The 27,531-nt window shown below is 41.9% G+C and overlaps 3 protein-coding genes across 5 annotated transcripts in view; 1 reads left to right on the plus strand and 2 right to left on the minus strand.

The window, feature by feature from the left end:
* rsrp1 (arginine/serine-rich protein 1) overlaps nucleotides 1-27,531 on the minus strand; it is a 238,176-nt gene that overhangs the window by 23,956 nt on the left and 186,689 nt on the right. The window lies entirely within an intron of this gene.
* snrpc (small nuclear ribonucleoprotein polypeptide C) lies at nucleotides 2,213-3,503 on the minus strand. Its single transcript, XM_055656331.1, has one exon. It carries the CDS (start codon nucleotides 3,372-3,374, stop codon nucleotides 2,889-2,891), a length of 486 nt encoding a protein of 161 aa, XP_055512306.1. The 5' UTR covers nucleotides 3,375-3,503; the 3' UTR covers nucleotides 2,213-2,888.
* tmem50a (transmembrane protein 50A) lies at nucleotides 7,955-24,135 on the plus strand. 3 transcript variants are annotated; one of them, XM_055656332.1, is made up of 7 exons: nucleotides 7,956-8,095; nucleotides 12,625-12,724; nucleotides 14,804-14,916; nucleotides 15,920-15,987; nucleotides 16,461-16,553; nucleotides 21,118-21,178; nucleotides 21,313-24,135. In XM_055656332.1, exons 2-7 carry the CDS (start codon nucleotides 12,626-12,628, stop codon nucleotides 21,356-21,358), a joined length of 480 nt encoding a protein of 159 aa, XP_055512307.1. In that variant the 5' UTR covers nucleotides 7,956-8,095; nucleotide 12,625; the 3' UTR covers nucleotides 21,359-24,135. The 3 variants fall into 3 exon arrangements, with proteins under 3 accessions (XP_055512309.1, XP_055512307.1, XP_055512308.1); XM_055656333.1 differs by lacking the exon at nucleotides 7,956-8,095 and adding an exon at nucleotides 11,534-11,552; XM_055656334.1 differs by lacking the exon at nucleotides 21,313-24,135 and having other exon boundaries at nucleotides 7,955-8,095; nucleotides 21,118-21,182.

The raw sequence follows: 27,531 nt of genomic DNA on the forward strand, positions 1-27,531 counted from the left end.
AGTTTTTCAATATTCTTTATCTCTCCACATCGCTGACTATATCTCTCGTTTTCCTTATCCCAGCCAGTCTGAAGAAGGGTCTTGACACGAAACATCACCCATTCCCTCTCTAGAGATGCTGCCTGTCCCGCTGAGTTACTCCATCTTTGTGTCTATCGTAGGTAAAATTATTCACTGATTATACTGAATCAGTGTAACAAATGCCCTTTCTGATAGGTAAATAGCAATATGGTGGCTAGCAACACTGGTTTTAAAATGTGTAAAAGAACAGAAGTGCTGGAGTAACTTGGCAGGTCAGGTAGCATCTCTGGAGAACCAGGATTGGAGATGTTTTGGGGCTAGACCCTTCCTCAGATAGGTCTGAAATGCGTACTATCTTTAAATCATTTTTTAAAGTTATTTTCCACGATAGTACTGTTTCATACCCATGCCTCCATAAGTTCAGCCAGTTTATCTTCATAATGCAAGTCACAATCCCAATCTCCTATTGACAATATACAATAAAGTGATGGGAATGTTACAAATTTCCGAAAGTAGTTGAAAATAGAATCCCTTGCGTAACTGCTAACAACAATGGAAATATCTTTGCTGCAACAGACACGATCCATCTTAACACCACATAGCCAAATAGTCCAAGACAAAGTAAAGGATAGGTAGCCCAAAGTATAGAAAATGTACTTGCAAGTGATAACATTTAGAAAGAAATGAACATTTGAATAGAAAACATTTGTGCCTAGGATGGGTTTTAAAAAATTGCCACCAGCATAAAATGTTAAATCTCCCCTTCTCAATCACTGCCTCTGGTACTATTCCAATTCTTGCAGTCAGGAAACAAGCAGCATTTTTTGCAATTACGTTATTTTTCTGTTGCAACAAAACATTTAGTTTATATACCTGCTCAACTTTTCATTCTGCTTTATTTGTGTATTGATAGTAAACAATTGGTTAGTCATCAAACAATTGATTAAATGAAAGGGTATATTTAAGTCAATAGCACCAAGAGGAATCATTAGGGTTAGGCTTTGAGGGAAGAGTACATAATTTTGTGTAACTGAGCTTCATGACTTGATATTGTTAGATGATGCTACTGTTGAAGTGAACTATGTAAAATGAGAATAGTGTGCATTACAATTCCCAAACAATGTTTGTACCTTGCTAACTATCTCAGTGAAGTGACACAGTACAGAATTTAATGACCGTTCACTATGGAAGTTCATTATGAATAGTTAAGGTGAATTGAAAAATATGTAGCTTAAGATTCATTACATTTAAATGATTCATGAAGACAACTTTTAAACATTTTTCATCTTGAGATGCTGACCACATTAATGCTTCACATAAACTGGAAATGCAACTTCAAACCATACTAAGGTTCCAGAAATAGTTGGTTATAGACTGGCAAACCAATATTCTGATTTCCTAAAACCGCTGCTCATTTTCTATTAAATATTAAAGTAACACAAACAAGTGACTAAGGATATTAATCTTAAAGCCTTCATTACACCAAAAAAACATTATTTGTGGCCTCCTGTACATCAGTGATACCAAGCATAGACTCAGCTCACTTGCGCTCAATCATCCAAGACCTACTGGATCTCCTGGTTGCTGACCATTTTAACTCTACTTCCCATACTGACCTGGGCTAGACACCAAAAGCTGGAGTAACTTAGCGGGACAGGCAGCATCTCTGGAGAGAAGGAATGGGCGATGTTTCGGGTCGAGAAATTCTTCAGAGAAACATCACTCATTTTGCGTCTGCCGCACTTTGTACTGCCTCTCATCTCGGCTTTCTCCCCGCACACCCCACAATTAGTCTGAAGAAGCGTCCCAACCTAAAACGCGACCTGCCCATATTCTCAGAAGATGCTGCTTGACCCAATGAGTTACTCCAGCACTTTGTGCCCTTATGTGTATACCAGCTACTGCAGTTCCTGGTTTCTACTTTTAAATTGCTGGCTATGACTGACAAGCAAAGAATTACACTGTGCCTTGTTACATGTGACAATAAAGTATTCCACAACTCCATGTACAACCATTGATAGTTGACCAAGAAGTGCTGGAGGATTATGATCCATCGTAAAAGCACTGATTATCATTCCCACAATCTCATCAGTTGTCATTAGGGACTGTATTCAGAGCTGCTGTAGTAGGGGCAGAAATTTGCCGTGAGACGTTAACCAGAGTGCAAAATAGCTGCCAAAAGAAGACCAGGTCAACCAAAGTATGTTTATTAAAAACTAAAAAATTCAATATTTCCGCTATTTAAAGATGGCAAAACAAAGTATAACTAATTATTGTGTTTTAATAACAGTGCACTTTCAAGTAAAGGTTTCCACCAGTTGATTTATCTGCTTAAAAGACAAATATAGAAGAACACAAGAACCGGATATACATGTTAAATCAGTATTTGGACAAACACCTTTAATCAAATGGGTCAACCACTTTCTGTGGACTTTAGAGGTCTTCCATTTTGTTGATAAAAGTTAGACCTTCAAAAGAACAAGGATTTTCAACCATCCATCTTTATTTTCCGGCCAAAAAGTGTGGCATCGTAAGACCGAAAAATAATGGGCAATTAGAAACTATGTCTTTTGTCCGTCAAATATATTTGGGGAAGAAAAAAATAATAATCGTACAACCAGAAAAATATCACGTAAGCCGTTTCTTGCAAAACCAAGTCCGGTGTGGTAAGTAAATCTGAATTGGGCATTACAATTCAGATTGGCAGCTGCGAAATCCGCTCACATTAACCTGGTTTAACAATGAAGGAGACAGGCATCGGGCAGCTGCAACTGGTAGAAAAACTGGTCTTGAAACGGCGGCGGTATCGGGCGGGGGGGTAGGAAACGTTGCTCCGGGTAATGTCCCTCTTGCAGCCCGCCCTCGCTTTATCTGGCCGCGCGTAGTAATCCAGGTCTGGAAGGCACCATCATGGGCCGGTGAGGCCCCATCATCGGGCCCGGCATCATGGGCACCGGGCCACCCATGGGCGGTCTCATCCCCGGGCCCACCAACATCATACCGGGCGGAGCGTGGCCCATCATCGGCATCATGGGCGGCCCTCCCATCGGCGGCCCGGGTAGGATGGCGGGGCGAGGCGGCGGCACCCCCACGTTGCCGGGAGGCGGCGGGATGGCAGCTCCACCCGGGGGCGGCCCGGTCGGCGTGGAGAATGGCGCGGTGGGCGGGATCTTGCCCTGGCGGAAGGCGGCCGTCGTCTTATCGATCAGGCTCTGGGCCTGCTCCTCCATCCATTTCTGGTAGTAGTCCTTGACGTTCTCCTTGTGCTTGCGGCCCTCGCAGTGCGTCTTGCGGACGGACGGCGAGTCGTGGGTGAGGTAGGTGTCGCAGTAGTCGCAGTAATACTTGGGCATCTTGTCAGCTGCTGCTCCTCCGCCGCTGCCGCCGGGTCCCGCTGCTAATCTTTGTTGCTGTCGCTGCTGCTGCTGCTGCTGGCGTCCCTCAGACACCAGTCATGTGATCCCCGCACACGAGCATGCGCACAACCCGCACCCTCAGGCACACAATGGGCCAAAGATGGCTGCAGATGCTGTAATTCAATTCAACTTTATTGTCATTGCACAAATACGAGTACAGGTACAAATTCAGATTCAATTTTAATTGTCATTGTCAGTGTACAGTACAGAGACAACGAAATGCAGTTTAGCGTCTGGTCATAGTGCAAGATAGTAGAAATAAAAATACAAATAAAAATAAAAATATGGTTAACAATGTGTGGACTGTGGATGAATTAAACTGGTACATAGGCAATAAATGTACACAAATGTATACGGAGAGTCTAAAGATAGCTAGCGACGGGACTCTGAGTTCAGCAATGTAATTGTGTTATTGAAAAAGCTGTTCCTCAGCCTGCTTGTGCGATACCTGAGGCTCCTGTACCGCCTCCCTGATGGGAGGAGGGCAAATAGTCCATGGTTAGGGTGAGGGGTCCTTGATAATTTTCCCGGCCCGTCTCAGACACCGTTTTCGGTGGAGGGCATCCATGGCAGGGAGCGGGGCACCGATGATGTGCTGAGCGGTTTTCACCACCCGTTGCAGTGCCTTCCTGTCAGCTGTGGTGCAGCTGCTGTGCCATACCGTGAAGCAGGTGGTCAGGATGCTTTCGATGGTACAGCAGTAGAAGTTGGACAGGATCTGGGGGGACAGGTGAGCTTTCTTAAGCCTCCTCAGAAAGTAAAGGCGCTGCTGCGCCTTTTTGATCAGTTTGGTGGTATTGAGGGACCAGTAAGTAAGTACGTTTTATTTATATAGCACGTTTTAAGTCAACTCGCATTGACACCAAAGTGCTTTACATAAAATAGATAATACGTTTCCATACAAACCATAGAAAAAGGTTAAAAAAAATGAAGAAAATGGACACAACACATTAAAGAGTTCAACACAAACATCCCCCCACAGCAGAATCAAAAGATTCCACTGTGGGGAAAGGCACCAGAAAGTTAAGTCCTCTTCCTCTGTGAAACACCCGAGGTCGGGGCCCATTTGAGGCCTTGCAGCCAGTCCGATAATTTTCAGGGCCCTCTTGCTGTGGACCAAAGATTCGCTCTATGATCTTTGCTGTGGGCATTTCTGTTTCTGTTTCTGCTTGCTACCGCACAACCGCCAACAGCTGGACTTACCCCTCTGACAAATGAGATATCTCCCCACGATGGACACAAAAAGCTGGAGTAACTCAGCCGACCAGGCATCGTCTCTGGAGAAAAGGAATAGGTGACGTTTCGGGTCGAGACCCTTCTTCAGACCTATTTCCCTTTCCCCGGACTCTTAATTTGAAGAAGGGCTCGACACGGAACGTCATCCAATCCTTCCCTCCAGAGATACCGCGTTTTCCCGTTGAGTTACTCCAGCTTTTTGTGTCTACGGTATAAACCAGCGTCCGCAGTTCTTTCCTACACAAATCGTAAGTGATAGGAGAGAATGAGGCCATTCGGCACATTAAGTTTACTCTGCCATTCAATCAATCATCTCTCTCCCTCTCTCTCTTAACCCCATAGCCTCTGACACCCATACTGATCAAGAATCAATCTATCACTGCCTGAAAAATATCCACTGACTTGGCCTCCACAGCCTTCTGTGGCAATAAATTCCAGATTCACCACCTTCGGACTAAAGGTATGAAAAGGCACATCGAACAAGTGAATGAAAATAAGACAGATCCAAGCCAGCAACGATGATCAAGGAATGGTGGAGCCCACAATGGTCCATTGTTGGCTGTGGAAAAGATGATACCTCCTGACGAGTAATAACGAGAACCATTCCTTCTCTAGAGATGCTGCCTGTCCCAACTGAGTTACTCCAGCATTTTGTGTATATTCTCAATGATGCTTTATAATGACATGTATCTAAGTACAGTGAAATTCTTTGTTTTTGCATACAATCCGGTAAATTCATACAGCAGACCTCACCTAAGAGTTACACAAGTTGCCACGTTTCTGGCACTGGCAAACCTCTTTGTACATTCATATGCTGGAATGACACAAAATACTGGAATAACTCAGCAGGACAGGCAGCATCTTTGGAGAGAAGGAATGGGTAACATTTCGAGTCAAGACCCTTCCCCTCCCGTTGAGTTACACCAGCATTTTGTGTCTATCTTCAGTGTAAACCAGCATCTGTAGTTCTGCATCTGCAGACAAAAAAAATATTCAGAATTTTTTAAACTGCAAAACAAAAACTGCACAAAAACACTTCATACATTCTTAGTGGTATACACTACTGTTGTGCTCAGCTGTGTTCACAGCTATCTTTACACAAAACAACTTTGCAACTTGTGGTAGTTTTTGTATCACTGGCTTACAGGGCGCAGTTTTTTGTCATTTCAAATATAAATGTTATTCAAAATAAAGAAATATATACAAAATTAAGCAGTGAAAAAACGTATGCCTATATATTCAATAGTGTAGCCATCACAGCAGTTTACTTTACTTTTTTTACTTCTAAAAATTGATTTTATTTGGAATAAAAAATATTCACAAAAAAAATCATGCAAAAGATTATCATAGAAAGGGCAACACAGTGGCACTGCAGTAGCGTTTTTGCCCAACAGTGCCAGACACCCGGGTTCGATCCTGACTACGGCTGCTGACTGTACGGAATTTGCACGTTCTCCCTGTGACCACGTGTGTTTTCAACAGGTGCTCTGGTTTCCTTCGACTCTCCACAGACAAACTGGTTTGCAGGTTAATTGGCTTTGGAAAGTTGTAAGAATTGTCCCTGTGTGTTGGATAGTGCAAGTGTACGGTGTAATCAGCAGTCCATGCGGACTTGATGGGCTGAAGGCCCTGGAATCCATGCTGTATGTATCTCTAAGAAGGCTCAGAAGGCTGTGGAGGCCAAGTCAGTGGATATACTTAAGGCAGAGATAGATAGGTTCTTGATTAGTACAGTTGTCAGAGGTTATGGGGGGGGGAAGGCAGGAGAATGGGGTTAGGATGGAGAGAGATTAGCCATGATTGAATTGCGATGCAGATTTGATGGGGCCGAATGGCTCCTACCACATGATCTTATGAAGTCTAAAGGTTCTTAGTATCTATACATTCAAAAGTGTCATATTCAGTAGTGTTCGTACCAATCTTTAAACAAAACATCTGGATCACTGGGACGATAACCCTCCCCTTTGAGGAAGTAGCACTTGGTGTTTCGCTCCCTGGTTACCAAAGATCTTATAGCGGAGCAAGATAGGCTACTCCTGCTAAATGCAATGGACTGACGTGTAGTACGCTATGGAGGGGGATCATGGGCATTTTCCACGCCCATTTTAGCAACCTGAGCCTACCTAACCCGACCCGACTCGCACTGTAATCAATGTTGCGGGGCAACAGTTTGTGTGGGTCAGATTCATAAATCTGTCAGTTCAAACTTCTTGTCAAGAATAAAATTTGATTCTGGTAATTGTCTTTTTTAATGTTTTTTAAATCATTTCTTTTTAAATGGCTCACAAGCAGTGTTTGAGTTGATTTTGTAGTAACCGGAACCGACCGACTCGCAGGGTGATTGACAGGGGGGACTTTTTGTGCGTGATTATAGGGTTAGATTCGTAATTCAATTAGTTCATAATTCTGTTGATTCTTGTTAAGGAATAAAATGTTTATAAACACACATACATGAAAATTATATAAATGTATATAACACACACAATTATATTTCTTCTAAACCAATAATGAACTTTATTTCAGACTAGACAAGGGACATTAAATAAGAAACATTGTAAATAAGAAACATTGTCTTGGGGCACTCTCTCTCCCCGCTGCCCCGGGCCCCGCACTCCTTCTCCCCGCTGCCCCGGGCCCCGCACTCCTTCTCCCCGCTGCCCCGGGCCCCGCACTCCTTCTCCCCGCTCTCTCTCCGCTGCCCCGGACCCCGCACTCCTTCTCCCCCGCTGCCCCGCACTCTCTCTCCCCGCTGCCCCGGGCCCCGCACTCTCTCTCCCCGCACTCCTTCTCCCCGCTGCCCCGGGCCCCGCACTCCTTCTCCCCGCTGCCCCGGGCCTTGCACTCCTTCTCCCCGCTGCCCCGGGCCTTGCACTCCTTCTCCACGCTGCGGATCCAATCTTTGGCCGGAAGCAAGAAGGCGGGAGCAAGAAAGCGGTGCAAGATGGCGGAACAAGATGGCGGAGTCTGCTTGCTAAAATGTGTCCTGTAATCACCCATGAAACCGCCCATGAGCGTACCTCACGTTTGCGTGAGAGTAACCTATCTTGCTTCGCTCTAAGATCTTTGCTGGTTACTGTCAAAGATCCTAGAGGAGCGCTCCTCTATAATCTTTGGTTACTGTGTCCAGAGACAATAATCCCTCCCCCCTCCCCCCTTTAGAAAGGATGGCATCACGTGAGGAGGTGAAGTGAGGTGGGCGTGGTTAGACGCATGCGCACTGCCCCCCCCGGCGGTGGGGCGAACAATGACTGGCGTTTTAATGAAAGGATTACATCATCACGTACGCCGTCACTAATCACGTGACGTCCGGGCGGACTGGCATGCGCAAAGATCCTATAGCGAAGGATCTTTGGGCATGCGCAGTGGGTCTTTGCTGGGACAAAGATCGTCTATTGTTTGTGGTGGGGACTGTGCGCGGCCGAGTGAGTACAGACTGCGCTTTCGTTAAACGCCTAGCATCATTTGGTGCTTCGACTGTCCAGTTGTTGTTCTTCCTCTTTACAACACGGCGTGCATTTTCCTGACGGTCGTTGATGCGTCTCCGAACTGGGCTTCACTGCCTGGGCCAGAGCTCAATCGTTAAAGGTCCAAGGAAGTTTGGATGTGGGGTTGGGGTGTCCGACTCTGTCCGTTTGGGGGTAGTTGTGGTCCGTGAGAACACCGACTTGTAGCTGGAGAGAGCGGAGTGGCAGATTCCCAGCAGTAGCCAGGCTGTTGCTCGGCCTAGACACCAATATTCATCAAGGAACATGTAGAATAGATCATTGTTAGTTAGAAATGCACGCAGTGTTGTGACCAGTCTTACTGTCTTTTACTACATTTCATCTCTGTTTGCTTTGTTGTTGCCTTCTTCCAACTAACAATGATGTATTCTACATTTTCCTTCAGCTACATTCCCTTTGTCCTGTTTTTACACCTTACACTTCCTTATCTACACACCTCCTTATCTATGTAACGCCTACTCCGCTGACATCAGTCTGAAGAAGGGTCTCGACCTGAAACGTCACCCGTTCCTTCTCTCCAGAGATGCTGCCTGGCCCGCTGAGTTACTCCAGCATTTTGTCTAACTTCAATTTAAACCAGCATCTGCAGTTCCTTCCTACACGTATTGCTCGGCCTAGTCACGGATCTCTCTTCAAAAATCTTGTAGCTATGCTCTTCAATCTTTCCAAGTTGTGTGCATTTGAGTTCTGATGTGGAGGAGTGGTGAGAATGGAGAAATAGATTTCCCCCTGAAGAGCATATCGAGGATCAACACCCGAGATCTGGAGCACCATGGATGGTTTGGCTGTATATGGAGGGGGGTGAAAGGTCAAGAAAACAAGAGATTCTCTACTTAGAAGAGCAAACGAGGAAGTCGAGGATCCAATTACATAAGTGATGAGCTAAGATGCAATTCCCTGAGTTTGATGATAAGTTTAGAGGAGATGGTGGTGTTGAAGGCAGAACTATAGTGCATCAACAGCCTGACTTGCATATTCTTATCATCCAAGTGGTCCTGTGCAGAGCTGGTTATATCGCATCCTCTGCTGATTTTTTGTGATGGTGGGCAAATTGTAGTGAGCCCAGGTTCTTATTAAGGCCGGGGTTGATATGTGTCATAATCAACCTCTCAAAGCACTTCATCAACACAGATGTCTGTGCTGGTGATCAGTTGCCATTGAGGTCTGTCACCTTGCATAGAAACATAGAAACATAGAAATTAGGTGCAGGAGTAGGCCATTCGGCCCTTCGAGCCTGCACCGCCATTTAATATGATCATGGCTGATCATCCAACTCATTATCCCGTACCTGCCTTTTCTCCATACCCTCTGATCCCCTTGGCCACAAGGGCCACATCTAACTCCCTCTTAAATATAGCCAATGAACTGGCCTCAACTACCCTCTGTGGCAGAGAGTTCCAGAGATTCACCACTCTCTGTGTGAAAAAAGTTCTCCTCATATCGGTTTTAAAGGATTTCCCCCTTATCCTTAAGCTGTGACCCCTTGTCCTGGACTTCCCCAACATCGGAAACAATCTTCCTGCATCTAGCCTGTCCAACCCTTTAAGAATTTTGTAAGTTTCTATAAGATCCCCTCTCAATCTCCTAAACTCTAGAGAGTATAAACCAAGTCTATCCAGTCTTTCTTCATAAGACAGTCCTGACATCCCAGGAATCAGTCTGGTGAACCGCCTCTGCACTCCCTCTATGGCAATAATGTCCTTCCTTCTTGAGCAGTGGTATAATGGATGTATTTTTAAAGCAGATGGGGAACACAGGCCTTGGCAATGAGAGGTTGAAAATGTCTAATAACACCAGCCGCATTTTAGGAAAGAAGTGAAGGCTTTGGAGAGGTGCTGTAAAGATTTGTCAACATAGAATGAAGATTGGCAAAAGAACCAGAATGTGGTTGGTGTGTGGCATTGACTGCCAGGGTTTCGTACTGAAGGAATATTGAATTGTGGTGTTTTTAAAAAAAAATCTAAAATAATTTGCTGGGGAGGGTGGGGGAGTGAGACTGTCTAGATTTTTTGTAAATATTCATTTTTTAGGATCTGGATGTGACTGGCAAGTTTAACATTTAGTGGTCAACACTATTTGTCTTTAGAAGATAGTGATGTGCCACCACCTTAAACAGCGGTGATCTTCCCATGCTGCTATTAGCAAGGAAGTTCCAGGGTTGAGAACTACGATGAGGAAGTACTGGTGATATACTTCTAAGTCAATGTGACGTGTGTGTTGGAAGAGAATCTGCAGGGGATGATCAAGCGTTTGAAAGATGTGGCCTATGCATATAACTTGACTGTGTCGACTATATAACTGTAGTGCTCTCTATCGATGTACCTGTATGCTAGTGATGGAGGGAATGAATATTTAAAGCGGTTGCTTTCGTTTCAGTCCAGTAGGTGAGTTTGAATTGTTGGGGCTGCTCTCATTCGTTCTTCATGCATGGAGTTGGTATGGTCTCAATGGATTAACTGCCCTCTATCTCTATGACGAACATCCTATGATTAATGTATCTAATTGGAATAATCCATGTGAAGGACAAAAGGGTATATGTAGTAATATAAACAAAATATGAGCATATTGTGTTGAATGTTTTGATGTGGGTAATTTGGTTAACAGGATTGTGAGTATTGTATGTTCATTAATATTTTAAAGTGGGAAATTATTGATTTATATTGAGAACAATAAGTATTCTTTCAAAGTTTTATTGCCATGGCATAATTACGATTCCACCATCAATCAGATTAAACACTAATTCTTTCCCTTTTCATGCGAGGAAAATCATTAATTAGAGAACAATAATTCACATCCCTGCACCCTGCCACAACATCATCCATGATCATTGTCTTTTGTTGAATGTAGTTGTGGTTATATCCTATCCTCCTTGAACTGAGCTTCTCATGTTTCCCAGCTGGCTCCTTGAGCCCGCCATAGTTTTCATCATAAACCGGCTAATCTGCCTCAGCCCCACCTTCAACAGTCAAACAGGACAGAACTAGGCCCTTCAGCACACAGAGTACATGCCAGAGTACTTGCCAGGTAGTTATTCCACATTGATGCCATTTTATTCTCCCCACATTCCTGTCAATTCTGTCACTCGTCTACAGACGGGCAATTTACAGCAGTCTATCCTTGTTCTCTTGAAATAGTGCCTGATCCACTGAGCTGCTCCAACTCTGTGTCTTTTGTAAACCAGCATCTACAGTTCCTCGTTTCTACTTCTCTCTCAACCCGAGTGGATCGTCTCTGACTTACCTCCAATGTTAATATATCTGCTTAAATTGTAGGCGACCAAAACAAGACGCAATATTCTAGATGAAGCCACACTGACATTCTGTACAATTTTAACAATACTTCTCTGTATATATGCGCTAACTTCCTTGCAGTAAAGGTAAATATGCCTTTTGCCTCCCTAACTACTTGCTATACCCTCATATTAACTTTGTGTTCTAGAAAAGTGCCGCACCATTCATTTGCACTCTCTGTATTTAGATAACTGTTTGTCTTTTGATTCCTAACATTGCAGTTTCCTACAGAGAAATACATTTGCCAAGGTTTTGCCTAATCATTCAACCTCTCTTATAGTCACGTAGGCATGTGCCTTCCTACCTTTTTTTTGTCATCAACAATCTTTAATACCTTGCCCTCTGGTTCCTCCTCCAATTCATTAAGGTAGATAGTATTAATGGAAGCCCTTACGTATATCTAGCTACATGTTTTATTACTACATGTTTTATTCTATCCTCGAAGAACCCAAGCAAATTTATCAAATGTTTGTTTAAGTTATCATTTCACAGTTCAGTTCCATTCCATTTATGTATCCATTTTTTCCAATTTAAATTTGGCCACTTTCACCACTCCAACCTTGATACGATTTTTAGAAATGTACAAAATTACATTATGCACAGCAAGTTTTTGGCATTGACATGCTAAACTTTTTTTAATTTATTTCAGTCCCAGTTCCAGTACTCTGACTGATTCTGACCCGTTCTTTTAAATAGATAGTCAAATTTTGAAGAGATCTTGGAAGATATCTACCCAGGTAGATCAGGGGGAAAGGGTTTGTATTTATTTGAATAGTCAAGCTAATTCTCCTTTGAGTAGAAAAGGCTGAGCAGATTTGACAAGGGATTAAAATCATGAGGTTTAATAGAATAAATGAGGACAAGTTGTGTCTGGTCATTTTTGAGGACACGGATTTAAAACCAAAGAACCAGATGTTATGACATGAAAAAAAAAACGAATTGAATAAAAGTGTGGATTATATAGGATCTTGGCGTCAGATCCACTAGCAGACCTCAAAAGCATTGAATAAACGCTTGAAGGAACATAAAGCATTCAAGCGTATAAGAAAGAGCAGAACACTATTGTTTGGAAAAGTCAATGCAGACTTTAAGCTTCTGATTCCATAATTTGTGAAATAATCTGCTTTCTAAATGGAAATTACATTGTTGGTTTTGCAGAATGTCAGGATTTTTGGATAACATCAGATGTCCGGAATGCGAATGTATTGATTGGAGTGAAAAACGAAATGCCATTGCATCTATAGCTGCTGGCGTGTTGGTATGTATCCTCTGAAAAATTGACCTTTTTTGATAAGATAATTATAGAAGTCATATCTTAAAAGATAATTATAAAAGTTATATATTTACTCTGGGTAAATTCTGTGTATTTTCAAAAAGATTTATTAAAAAAATGATAATATCAACATAATAAATATGATAAATGTGTAGGGAGGAACTGCAGATGCTGGTTTAAACCGAAGACCGAAACAAAAAGCTGGAGTAACGCAGCATCTCTAGGGAAAAGGAATAGGTGACGTTTCTGGTCGAGACCATTCTTCAGACTGAGTAATGTAATAAAATATAATATAAAATATAAAGTTCCAGAGCATCTTGGATTTCAGAATTTACCTGATTAATCCAAATACCACTGATGCTATTAAAGGTCATCAACTTGAAATGATAACTGATTCTCTCTGCACAGATGTTGCCTGACTTGCTAAGTATTTGCAGTTCTTGCTTGATTTTCTAGCATATGCAGCCCCTTTGCTTCAAAACACAGTGGAGGAACAAGAAACTGCAGATGCTGAAATCTTGAGAAAAATCAAAGTGCTGGAGGGTCAGGCAGCATCTTGGCGGGAATGGATAGACAATATTTCTGTCGAGTTTGAAGAAGGGTTCCAACCTGAAACGTCTTCAGTCCATTCCCTCCACAGATGCTGCCTGATCCACTGTATTCCTCCAGCACTTTGTGTTTTGCTCAAAAATAATCTGCTGCCCCAGAAATCGTACAGTGGATTGTTATTCTCATTTCAATGGGCACATGTCGACTTCGCTTTTTTAATTACAATAATTTACGTAACCCACTATAATTTTTGGTCCATTTTTTTTCTCTGTGGGAGTACCTCTATCTGTCTGACAGCTGGGACTTACTTGTCTTCCTTTGCATAACAGCCCTTTTTTACATTTCCCCTGTAAATGGGTGTCATAAAGTGATTACTTTTACCGTGGGATCAGTTTTATTGTATTGATCCTGGTATACAAACATGCTATGTATATCTTTGCCCTATCTTGCTTTGCTTAGCAATCTAAACACTTCCCTAATGTAATTATTGTCTCCTCTAACATGACCGTTAAATTACCTTCTATATGTTGACCTCCTTTTGCATAATCCTTTTTCCTGTAAATCTCTTGGATTAACCATATTACAAACTCGCCAAATGTTATTATAATTTCCAGAAATTCCTAAACCACCTGAGTTCTCTGGTTTCCACATCCCAAAGATATGCTGTTAATTCGTAACTGTAAACTGCCCCTAGTATAGATGGATGGTAGGAGAATAGGCTGGGGAGGGCTGGAGAGAATAGATTACAGGGGATAGACACAAAATGCTGGAGTAACACAGTGGGACGGGCAGCATCTCTGGATGGAATGAATGGGTTACATTTTAGGCCAAGTCCCTTCTTCAGACTGAAATTCACAAAAGTTCCACTGACTTTCAGTCTGAAGAAGGGTTTTGACCCGAAACATCACCCATTCCTTCTCTCCAGAGATGCTACCTGTCCCACTGAGTTACTCCAGTATTTTTTGTCTATCTTCGGTTTAAACCAGCATCTCCAGTTCCTTCCTACACATAGATCACAGGGGAACGCAATTGCTCGGAGAGCCTGCTCTTGGTAGCCTTTATGATTCCTATGTTACGAGGAAAATATCTGGAAACACCACCCCCTTTATCCTTTTTCCCTTTCCCCCCACTTTGACTGAAGACATTAATCTTTTACAATTGGATTATAGTGACTTCATGTCTTTCATTGGAATTAATAACAGTTCGAATATGTGGTGCTAATAGCCAAACCTAATCCCAACCTGATTATCCCAACCTGAGGGATTGAGGCTAGCTAGTGTTACAACTGCTTGGCTTTCAACATCTAATGGCATTGATGAGAGACCGAATCACTTGCTGTTGCTTTCTCTTGCTGACTTACTTTCTTTGGGTGTTACAATTTGTTCTGCCATTGATTCTGATAATGTGTTTACTGACATTTTGTATATTTGACAATATGCCATTCACTAATGTGAATCAGAGGAAATTTACTTTACATTTACTTTCACAATATTTAAGGATTTGTTTATCTTTTAGTTTTTCACAGGCTGGTGGATTATCATCGATGCTGCTGTGAAATACCCTGATATGGACAGATTCAACCACTCCTACCATACCTGTGGAGTTATAGCAACACTCGCATTTCTCATGTATGTAGAGGCTTCTTATTATCGAGTCCGCACACAAGATTAGAAGTTGTTCAGCCAGGGCTGAACACTTCTCGGCATCTGCATACAATGGTGTCTTTCTTGTGCGTGGTGGTGGGAAGATTGATGAAAACAGGGTCGCGACGTGAACTCTCTTTCCTTGAGCCCTATGTAGAGGCGAATTTCAGCAATGAAATTTGGATTTGCTTTACCCTTTATCCACAGCTCATTTGCACTGATCCAGACTGCTTGAAACCTCATTGACCAATTTTTAGATTAAAAAAAAAATATCATAAAAGATTTTTGTTCTGCTTTGATGTTACTTTTTTATATCATTCTTGTTTAAATAAAAATAACATGGTTCATTCTGGTGGTTATGTTGGTGCTCAAATGTTTTACTTGCGGTATAGTTGGGCTCATCTGATCCAAGAGCATGAAGCAGCATTTCACTAAATTTGTATTTCATTAAAGATGTCTTTTCTTTGAACGGAGCACAATTCAGTTTTTATACAAATATGTTATATTTGCCAAGCTCTTCATTTTGAAACTACAAAATCCATGTTTATTCTCTATTTAATTTTATATCGTGACTGACTTTTAAAAATTTTTTTTTTAATGAGCTGACTTAAGGTGTGACTTGACCAGATCACAATGCAGTTTAATAAGTACTGGATTGAGAAATAATTCATACTGATTTTTTTTTTTTTTAACAGCTCGGTTCGTGAGATTGCAGAAACCTTAAGCCATATGCTTTGTTCACACAGCATAGATGTAAAATTGTTTTCTTACCTGCTTAATCATATTAGTAGAAAATTGGAAATAAAAACAGAAAATAATGGAAGCATTCAGCAGGTCATGCAGCATCTGTTTAACTCGCCAAAGATGCTATCTGGACAGCTGAATGTTCCCAGTATTTTCAGCATTTCCTTTCATTTACAACAATAAATAGAGGGATTGTTTCAATGACATTCTGATATTGATGAAGCTTGAATTGGTGCCTTTTTAGGATAAACGCCGTTTCAAATGGACAAGTTCGCGGGGATGGCTACAGTGAAGGCTGTATGGGCCAGACAGGTATATCATTTAATTTGCATTAGTGCAAACATTATTGGTTTGCTGCTTGGGGGTGTTTCTGGTTCAATCTAGTTCTTCTGGGTCTGTTGTCCATTTGTTTCTATTCTGATGATCCCTTAGATGGAGCATCTTGGTTAACATGATTGAGTTGGGCCGAAGGGCCAGTTTCCGTTCTTTTGGACTCTGACTCTATAATCTGCATGTCTGGTTATTCACCCATTGGTTTACCTTTTGATGTAATAAGATTCAAGTGTTATTACTCAAATAATTACTTTCAACATTACATCACATTTTCTCCTTGTAACTTCACTAAGAGAGAACAGCTAAGGTAATATCAAATTTGTGTACTGCTTGGAACGTTTCTGAAAATGGCGTATTTAAGAAGTTGTTGTCATTTATTTTAATCAAACGGTGACAAATTTGTTGTAAATATATTGCGTTGCCATGCCCTCAAGTAGTAATTTGATTTTCAGGTGCTCGAATCTGGTTGTTCATTGGTTTTATGCTGGCATTTGGATCTCTCATTGCATCTATGTGGATTCTTTTTGGAGGTTATGTAGTCCCACGTAAGTTTATGAAACATATTCTTGTAATTCTTCTCTGTGGAAATGGATTTGCTTAATCCTGGGCAGACTAAAAGTGAAACAAAAATAATTAGGATGATTAATTGCTTCTCTCTTTTTTAATCTAACGATTAAAAAGGAAATAACAAAGTTTGTACATTTGTGTTATTGCCAAGAAATGTGACTACCACATGTTATTGTTTCACTTTTGGATTACATTTTCAAGATTTTATTGGATTGTTTGTTTAATATAGTCATCACTGATCTTTTATCTTGGCACATTTTGTACCAACACCCCTCCCCCCCCACTCTATTTCCATCAGAATTTATCAGTTTTGTATATTCTCAGTGTTTGTGCCTCCACAGACCCAAATACATTTATTTATGCTGTTCAGCGAGTCACCTTATGCTGTTCAGCATTGTCACCTTTGCTGAAATTTAGCATTTGCTGTGGGAGATGGCCACTCTCTGCCATCCACAATAGGTCAAAAATCTAATTTGTTTGTTCGCTGGTTTGTTTGAGCATGTACGTATGAAATTAATTCTTCCTCTGTTCCCGAGGAAGGCACTGAATTCAGGATAATTTAAACATCAAAACTCAGACAGTGACCATTGTACCCTTAGGTTAATTGCACGTGACCAACAGCATTTAATTCTTAATGAAGAGATGTGAGATACCATGACCATTTTCTTGACCAGTTTTCAAATGGATAGTTGTTACTTCTGGCTAACCAGAGATGAACTTCCTGGTCAGAATCCTGATCATAACAATACATCCCATTTAATCCAGCCAATCCATCAGTCACATCTCTTCAAAAGTCATCCCCGCCCTGGAGTGGAAGAGACTACAAAAAGTAGTAATCACTGCCCAGTCCATCATCGGCTCTGACCTTCCTTTCCATCGAGGGGATTTATCGAAGTCGCTGCCTCAAAAAGGCTGGCAGTATCATCAAAGACTCGCATCATCCTGGCCACACACTCATCTCCCTGCTACCTTCAAGTAGAAGGTACAGGAGCCTGAAGACTGTAATGACCAGGTTCAGGAATAGCTACTTCCCCACAGCCATCGGGCTATTAAATCTGGCTCGGACAAAACTCTGAACATTAATAACCCATTACCTGTTATTTGCACTTTATCAGTTTATTTATTCATGTGTTTTGTAGTCAATGCCTACTATGTTCTGTTGTGTTGAAGCAAAGCAAGAATTTAATTGTCCTATCAGGGACACATGACAATAAACTCGCTTGAACTATTAGTAGGCAAGTTGCTAATAGTGACCAGATGCTGCTAAAGCCATCACTTTTTCCTACATTCCTAGAGTTTAGAAGTTCCTTTGTTTTATAAAACATTCCATTTGTAATCTGCAGGTCAATTACATTTTGTATATCTTTTATTTGTTCTACAGTGTAATTACAGAAATAAGGTCTGACCTGTTTAATAAGATGATAAGTTATTACTTTATAATGTGTGTTTTACCAGTTGTTCCAATATCCCAAGTGCACAGAAAAATATCTTGTGTTTATTTTCGATTTTTAAACCAGCATCTGCAGTTCCTTCCTACAATAAAAAATATCCCAATGGTCTGAACCATCACCATCAAATCAAGTTTATTAAAGCATTTGCCTCAATAATATAATTCTAGTACTAATTTGTGTTGTAAAATCTTTTGAGAATATGAAAATATTAAAGAACTGTAAACGTTTTATTATTTGTTGCCATTATCAATTGCAGTAGTGCCCAAACTAAAGTCTCCAATCTTTGGGATGAAAGCATGTTTGAGATTATAATAATAATAATAATAAATTGAATTTATATAGCGCTTTTCAGGGACTCAAAGTCGCTTTACAAGGCAAGGCAAAAAACAAAAACTAAACAAAACAAACCAAAAAATGAGCAACAATTCAAGCACAGATGAAAAGGGAGGGAGACGTGGGGCTAAGGATAGGCAGAGGTGAACAGATGGGTCTTGAGGCGGGAGTGGAAGATGGTGAGGGACTCAGAATTGCGGATCAGTTGGGGGAGGGAGTTCCAGAGCCTGGGAGCTGCCCTAGAGAAGGCTCTGTCCCCAAAACTGCGGAGGTTGGATTTGTGGATGGAGAGGAGACCGGCTGATGTGGATCTGAGGGACCGTGAGGGTTGGTAGGGGGAGAGGAGGTCAGTGAGATATGGGGGGGCCAGATGGTGGAGGGCTTTGTAGGTGAGGACCAGGATTTTGTAGGTGATCCGGTGGAAGATGGGAAGCCAGTGAAGTTGTTTGAGGACTGGAGTGATGTGATGCCAGGATTTGGTGTGGGTGATGAGTCGGGCGGCTGCGTTCTGGACCAGTTGGAGTCGGTTGATGTAGCTGGAGCTGATGCCAAGGAGAAGTGAGTTGCAGTAGTCCAGTCGGGAGGAGATGAAGGCATGGATGAGTCTTTCAGCAGCGGGGGGTGTGAGAGAGGGTCTGATTTTGGCGATGTTGCGGAGGTGAAAGAAGGTTTTAATGACATGGCGGATGTGAGGCTCGAGGGAGAGGGTGGAATCAAAGATCACGCCAAGGTTGCGGGCCTGGGGAGATGGAGAGACAGTGGTGCCGTCGATGGTGAGAGTGGGATTATTGATTTTGCTGAGTGTGGATTTGGAGCCTATGAGGAGGAATTCTGTTTTATCGCTGTTGAGTTTGAGGAAGTTATGTTGCATCCAGGTTTTTATAGCTGACAAACAGGAGTTGATATGGGAGAGGGGGGGTTGTGGGGGGGATTTGGTGCTGAGGTAGATCTGGGTGTCATCGGCGTAACAGTGGAAGTCCAGGTTGAAGTGGCGGAGTATCTGACCAAGGGGGAGGATGTAGATGATGAAGAGGAGGGGGCCGAGTACGGAGCCTTGGGGAACGCCTTGAGTGACTGTGGCTGTAGCAGAGGTGTGGTTGTGGAGAGAGATGAAGTGGGATCTGTTGGAAAGGTAGGTATGGAGCCAGCCTTGGAGAAGAAAAAAGCTTGAGGAAATTTGTGCAGAAAATCCTGCTTGGCTTGGACAGGCTAAATGGAGAAATTGTTCCCATTGCTGGAGGGATCAGATTTAAAAAGATTGGCAAATAATCCAGGAGTGACAAATAAAAATGTTGTACCCAATAAGTAGTACTGATCTAGAGTGTGTTGCCTGGAAATGCGGTGAATGCAGATTTGGTGTTGATTCTTATTTAGGATTAGAGTGTTGTTAGCAAGATCAGCATTTATTGCTTTTGAGAAATTGGGAATGGTCCAGGGCTTGGAGGGGAATTTGCAGGTAGTGGTGTCTCCATACACATGCTACCCTTGTCCTCTTTGGTGCATGTTGGGTGTCCTTTGTAGGTAGGACCACAGCCACCACTGTGTGCTGGTGGTGGAGAGAACGATTGCTTAAGCAGTTGATGGATGCCGGTCAAATGGTCTGCTTTGGCCAGGTTTTACACTCATCCAGTGCACAGTATTCTATCACACTCTTGGCTTGTACATTGTAGATGGTGGATCATCTTTGGGCTGTCGGGAGATGAATCCACAGGATCTTCATCTTCTGGTCTACTCTTGTAGCTGTATTTCTGTGGCTGGTTCAGTTACGTTTTTGGTCAACGGAGACGCCCAGGATGTTGGGTTTTTTGAGGATTGTGTGGTTAGTGAGTGATGGTAATGTCATTGAACAGCCACAGTAGGTACAAAAGCATGGAGTAACTCAGCAGATCATGATGCTGTCTCACCCACTGAGGTACACCAGCTTTGGTGTAACTCAGCAGTTCCTTCTTACACATACACAGTAGGTAGTTGGCTATCTCTCATTGGAAATGGTCATTGCCTGGCTGACTGCTTTATCAGCTCGTGTCTGGACGTTGCATGGGTCTTCTGAATGCAGGCATGAACTGATTAATGTGCTAAGCAATTGTGAAAGGAATTGAGTATTGTGCAATCAAAACTAAAGAACCCCACTTCTGACCTTATTAAAAGGAAGGTCATTGATAAAGTAGTTGAAGCCTGGCTGGGCCCAAGACACTGCCCTGGGAAATGCCTGCGGTGATGTCCTGGGTCCATAATGATTGAATACCAACAATCACCGCTGTCTTCCGTTATGTACGTTATGGCTCCAGCCATAGGAATGTTCTCCCGCTCATGCTAATTGACAGGTTTTGCCAGAGGTTTTTAATATTTGATGAGTTTTTTTTTTCTCCTGTCCACCGCAGTTAGTGTTGCCTCACCTGGAGTTTGGTCCACTTTTGATTCAAGGCTGTGATGAGGTCTGGAGCAAAGTGGTCCTGGTAAATTCCAAACTGACCATCAGCCAGCAGGTTATGGCTTTCAAAAGGAAGGTTGATGATTACTTGAAGCAGCATCTTTCAGGGTTGAAGGTGGACAGTGTGGGACTATCTGGATTGCTCTGGAGAGCTGACATTGACTGAGCATTGACATAAACCTCTTTGTACTAATGACTGGGACATGAACGATGCTTCAGTTCAATTGAAGAGCGATACAAAATATCTTGCATTCATTTTTTGTCTGTTTTATATGGTTCCAATTATTTTTACTATACAAATGAAATTGGATTTATTTCCCTCCTTAGAAAAGCCTGATGTTTACCCTGGTATTGCTGTCTTCTTCCAAAATGCATTTATCTTCTTTGGGTAAGTAGAAAAGGAGACTGGAATTGTACATGAGACGTATTCCTAAAGCTTCCTGATTTGCTCTAACCATTTCAATTGTCTTTCAATCATTACACTGAAATTCTAACTTTTAGATTTTGTTTGTTTGTTTGCAGGGGCCTAGTCTTTAAGTTTGGGCGCACAGAGGATTTGTGGCAATAAACATCCAAGATATGCAGTATATCTGAACATATTCCTTGTCATGTATCTGTCGTCACATTTTGCTTTGAATTTTCTTTCTCAGAGTTTACAGGCCATAACCCTTCCACTTCCCGTTGAATTTGTCAATTTTTATTGGACTTTGTAATAGAAATATAGCTTGCTTTGGATAGATAATATAAATGAAAAATGTTGGAATAGAATTCAAAACCTTTGCAGATTGAGGCACAGAATTAAGTTTTTATTATTGAATGGGAATTTCCTGGCAGAGTTTAATTGGTAAGTTGCACTACATTTCACTGGTTTTCATGTTAACCTTTCACTTTCCTGAGAAATTCTTCTTCCATGTGCTCTCATGGTAGTTAATGGTGACCAAGGGTGGGCACAATTTCACAAAGCAGGTCAACAATTGGGACCGTCTCATGGAGCTGCTTTGCAAGTTTCTACATATTGAGTAGAGACCAGGACCTTGAGTCTGGAAGACAGATAAGCAGAAGAAAATATAGTGAGCTAAGGTAGGAATAGGTTCTTGAATAGATAAACTAAGTTATGAACAGTTCTGTGGAGGAAGGAACTGCAGATGCTGGAAGATAGACACAAAATGATTGTGTAAGAATCATGCAAGTCTTGATGGTAGCTGCCGTGGTTGACAGCAGGTTCGCTTGCACTGGATTATATTGGTTTAACCAGATATGGCAAGAAAACCATGAAGCCAAATAATTTGTACTTCCAACTCTTTCTAATTTGGAACAATTGTAACTGCAGAGAATTTGAATGATGTGAACTTGAGATGCCTAATAGGTCTCCTCTTTTGGACTGGAAAGTGACATGGATACATCATATTTGTAATGTCAGACCTGGGGAATTCATATCCAATGTATTTTAACTGTATAAAACCTGTGTATATAAAACATTTGTACTGCACCTTGCATAATGTTAACATCTTAGTGCAAAAATGAAATATTTTTGCAATCCAGTCACAATTGCTGTATGTTTCACCGCTATCCAAGATTCCATAAATAATGAGTGAAGATTTTGCATTTAACTTTATGTTGAAACTGTGGTGAGGGTCTGATTATCTGCACCATGTTTTATACTGATAAGATTTCATACGTTATAGAGAATCCTGATCACTTTAGTTCTCTTCTGTAGGAAGGAACTGCAGATTCTGGTTTACACTGAAGACAGACACAAAATGCTGGAGTGACCCGGTGGGACAGGCAGTTTCTCTGGAGAGGAGGAATGGGTGATGTTTCAAGTCTGAAGAAGGGTCTCGACCCAAAACATCACCCATTTCTTCTTTCCAGAGTTGCTGCCTGTCAATAGACAATAGGTGCAGGAATAGGCCTTTCGGCCCTTCGATCCAGCATCGCCATTCAATGCGATCATGGCTGATCATCCACAATCAGTACCCCATTCCTGCCTTATCACCATATCCCTTGACTCCACCATATTTAAGAGCTCTATCTAACACTCTCTTGAAAGCATCCAGAGAATTGGCCTCCACTGCCATCTGAGGCAGAGAATTCCACAGATTCACAATTCTCTGGGTGAATAATTTTTTTCTCGTCTCCGTTCTAAATGGCCTACCCTTTATTCTTAAACTGCGGCTCCTGGTTCTGGACTCCCCCAACATCGGGAACATGTTTCCTCTAGCGTGTCCATTCCCTTAATAATCTTATGTTTCAATAAGATGCCCTCTCATCCTTCTAAATTCCAGTGTATACTAGCCCAGTCGCTCCATTTTATCAACATATGACAATCCCGCCATCCCGGGAACTAACCTTGTGAACCTACGCTGCACCCCCCCAATAGCAAGAATGTCCTTCCTCAAATTTGAAGACCAAAACTGCACACAATACTCCAGGAGTGGTCTCACTAGGGCCCTGTACAACTGCAGAAGGACCTCTTTGCTCCTATACTCCTCCTTTTTTTATGAAGGCCAACATGCCATTAGCTTTCTTGACTGCCTGCTGTACCTGCATCTTGCTGAGTTACACTAGTATTTTGTGTCTAACTTTAGTTCTCTTATTCTCCCCCATTTTCAAGATGCTTAAATCCATTTATGAATCTGTCTAGTTATAAACCACAAGCAGCAATAGGTCATTTAGATGTTACAGAGAACAATTGTCTGATTTTTGGAAAGTGATTTAGCTGATTTTGTATTCCAATAATGTACTTTTTTATTCAGCTAACTAGGTAGGCATTTGTTGAGGACATGGCAGAATTGAATAAAGTTCAGCCACTTAAACCAGATTTGCAAATTAACAAAGTTGGCAGTTATGTCCAGTATTAGTCATGATGCGAAGAGTAATGCTTGAAGTGCTCAACAGAGCCTGTAATATCAGTGAGGACAAAGTTGACATTGGAGCCCAGTCTCCCTCTTTGATTCCTATTGCCAGCATCTCTAACGTGTTTTGCTCCAGTAAGCCATGATGACCCTGATTATTGTGCAGTGGGTAGGTAGCTAATTAGTCATATTGTTGTAGTTCCATTTCTCACTTTCAAAACTAGTGCAAATGATTAGCAATGCTTTTTTTGTATATTCCTGTCTTTTGTACATAATTTAGTTTTGCACAGAAATGCAATGCAAACTTAAGTTTAATGCAATTATCAATGACCTTTCTATTGGCAAGTTATCATGAGGCCGCATTCTGTATTCTAATGACTTGCTACTTTGTGTAATTGATATTTAATTTGTGATGTATACATGCAACGTAACAGTTACTGAAAGTATTGTTAAGAATCAGTTCAATTAAAGCCAAATTTCAAAGCTTCAATTCCTAGTAAATTCATTCGATATTTGGCAGCATGATTGCACCCATTGAAACTAGCATGTTGATGTAGCAGTGACACAAGCCAGTAGAGTTGCTGCCTCGCAGCTCCCAAAAACTACGGGTTCAATCCTGGCCATGCATGCTGCCTGTGGAGTTTATATATTTTTCCTGTGAATGTTGGTTTCTTCAGGTGGTCTTGTTTTCTCCCACATCCCAAAGACATAAAGGTTGGTACATTCATTGACCATTGAATTATACCTGGAGTGTAAGTGAGCCTTATGAACTCTGGGAATTGAAAGGAATGTGGAGAGTAAACAACAGTGTAAATGTTTGTAGAAACCAGGAACTGCAGATGCTGGCTTGCACAAAAGGACACAAAGTGCTGGAGTAATTCAGTGGGATAGGCAGCATCCCTGGAGAACATGGACAGGTGATATTTCAAGTTGGGATCCTTTTAAATATTTGTGGTAAGTGACTGTTATGGCACTAGAAGCTCTCTGTGAGAATAAAAATGTTGCATTCTCATTTTTAAGATGATTTAACTTCCCAAGATAACATTTAGCTGATCTATTATTGTTCCAGATTATAATGCTGTACAAATTTTGGCAATGAAAGACATTTTGATATTTTAAAGCAAATCATAAACTCTAAGAATCGAATTCAGTTCAGAAGCTTGTCCATTTTCTTTCTATCAATTACTGGAGTCTGCCACAAGCCTGCTTGCAATGGAAACTCCAATTATTTAATGGAATCCTTTATTCTGGGGCACATCACTTTAATCCAAACATTGATATGTTTTCAGGACCTTGTACACGATTGCTGCCAAATTCAAATTGGTTCTGAGCAGCAGTTTATTCCTTTAGCCACAAGAGGGTCCCATTACACTAATTTCCATTGGAGGGCTAACACAAGTATAATGCTTGTGTGATTAACTGGCTCTGCTCTGCAGGATTTCTGTGCTTGTGGTCTTTGCTATATCCCATCAACCTAACTAGTACATAATGTCACATAAATTGAATTGACTTAGCCATACATGGGTATCTACAATAGGAACAAGAAACTGGATGCTGGTTTAAAAACAATGACTCGAGGCCATGTCTCGGGCTTCACCATCTTCAACTGTTCATCATTAATCTTGCTACAAGTCATAACTTAAGTGTGGCTTTGCTGTTGATTGCACACTATTTATTTCTTGCTGCATGCCATGAGAGAATGAGGCAGCCCATGCCTGCACGACACAAGACCTAGATAACAACCTAGGCTGATTAGTGGAAAATAATATTTGTGCCATGTATAGGCATTAGGCAAACTATCTGTATATGAGGCAATTGAAACAACTATCCTTCACCTTCTGCAGAAGGGTTCTTCTATCCTGAGATGCAGCCTGTCCCGCTGAGTTACTCCTGCATTTTGTGTCTGTCTCCCTTCACATTCAATGGCATTACCATCACCTCCATCAACTTCCTCGAGGAACCACTAGAATTTCAGAATTTATGTGACTGATCCAGCCCCATTAATAGTTAATGGCCACAAGAATTGGTCAGAGGCCAGGTATACTCACCTCCTGATACCCCAAACCCATTCCACTACAAGTCAGCAAAGTAATGATATAGTCTTTACAAGTCTGGTTGAGTGCAACTCCAACAATCCTCAAGGAATTCAGTGCTGTCCTGAACAAAAAAGACACTGATTTCAACTGATCCAAACATTCATTCTGTGCCACCACAGTGTCTTGGATCTTTTATGCACCATCTGTAAAATACACTGAAGTTATTAACTTAGGCACTTCCCAAATCCATATCTCTTTACAACAAGCTTGAGTGCACTAGGTGTATGGATTTGTTGGCGAGTCGTCTTCTTGGGCTGCTACTGCAGTCCTTCTGGTGACTGTTTTTCCCACTGTGCTGTTGGCCAGGAGTTTTAGGACCTGCAGATTACCTTCCATCCTGGAACTCCTGGATAACAGCAGACTGGGAATACCTTCACCAGAAGGACTGCAGTGACCTCAGTGAAGATGTCTCTCCACCAACTTCTCATCAGCATGCAAGATGAGCCAGCAATAAATGCCTTATTAGAGACATACACATTCTGAAAAAGGAATTAAACAAATATTTATTTTTAATGTATTTTTGTTATCCTGCCAGCAATTTAGTAATATTTAAAATCTTGGATGTAGGGCAGCACAGTGGTAGAGTCCCTGCCTTACAGCGCCAGAGACCTGGGTTCGATCCTGACTACGGGCACTTGTCTCTACCGAGTTTATACATTCTCCCCGTGACCTCCGGGTGCTCCAGTTTAATCCCACACTCCAAAGATGTGCAGGTTTTGTAGGTTAGTTGGCTTGGTAAAATTGTAATTTGTCTCTAGTGTGTAGGATAGTGCTAATGTACGGAGATCGCTGGTCAGCGCAGACTTGATGAGCCGAAGGGCCTGTTTTCATCCTGTATCTCAAAACTAAAAATAGATATTGCCACCTACTAGAGCAACTCCCAGCATTCTGTTGAAAACTACTCATCTTTACTGATGGCTCATAAAATTGAAATCTCTCAGAAAAGATTCATCAGCTGCTTACTAATTGGCTACTTATCTTACGCCAATATCATACATTTGATCAGATGCCAATGTTGATCTGCTCTATCCATCCCATCTCACTGAAGCCCCTTACTCACTAACACCCATTCTACACTGTAGGAGTTTCACTTCACACACACTGCTGAATCATCTGATTTCAGGTAACAGCTGTATCTGACAGTAATGGGTTTTTTTAATTACAAATTTCAATGTGGGTGGGAGGAGGGGGCACCTCCCAAAGTTTTTTTCCCCACTTGAACTGGAAAATGCAGCTAAAAGCTTCAGGGCTACAGTGAAGTGCCTTTAATCAAGAGTTAGCCAATGCTCGGAACTATGAAAGAGCAACATTTCCTTTGGTGCTCCATTATTAAAGCATTGTGAACACTACCAATACTACGCTGGGGGACTGGGGGGAAGCTCGGAAGTTGCTGAGCTTGGTCCTGAAGACCAGAGAGTCGAGGAGGAGGGAGCTCTGGGAACGACGGACGCGAGGAGTGGATAGGACAGGTTAGGAGGGATATGTACCAAATGCTGACAGGTGGGACTAGTGTAGCTGGGATATATTGGTCGGTGCGGGCAAGTTGGGCCGAAGGGCCTATTTCCACACTGTATCACTCTATGACTATAATTAAAGTAATAATGGGGCAAAGTGCTGGCAGAAGACCTGTAAATTGAACCATTTTATCCTACTAATGAAGTTGCACAAGTTATGTGGGCCAGTAGCTCGATGTGCTGCAGGAGATGGTACCTGATCGGGATACCAGCGGGGAGCGGGCAATGCCTTACCGGGTTGCCGTGCGGTAAGCTCCGGAGCGCTGTGGCCGCTGA

This window comes from Leucoraja erinacea, chromosome 26, assembly GCF_028641065.1.
Source record: "Leucoraja erinacea ecotype New England chromosome 26, Leri_hhj_1, whole genome shotgun sequence".
NCBI classification, from domain to species: domain Eukaryota; kingdom Metazoa; phylum Chordata; class Chondrichthyes; order Rajiformes; family Rajidae; genus Leucoraja; species Leucoraja erinaceus.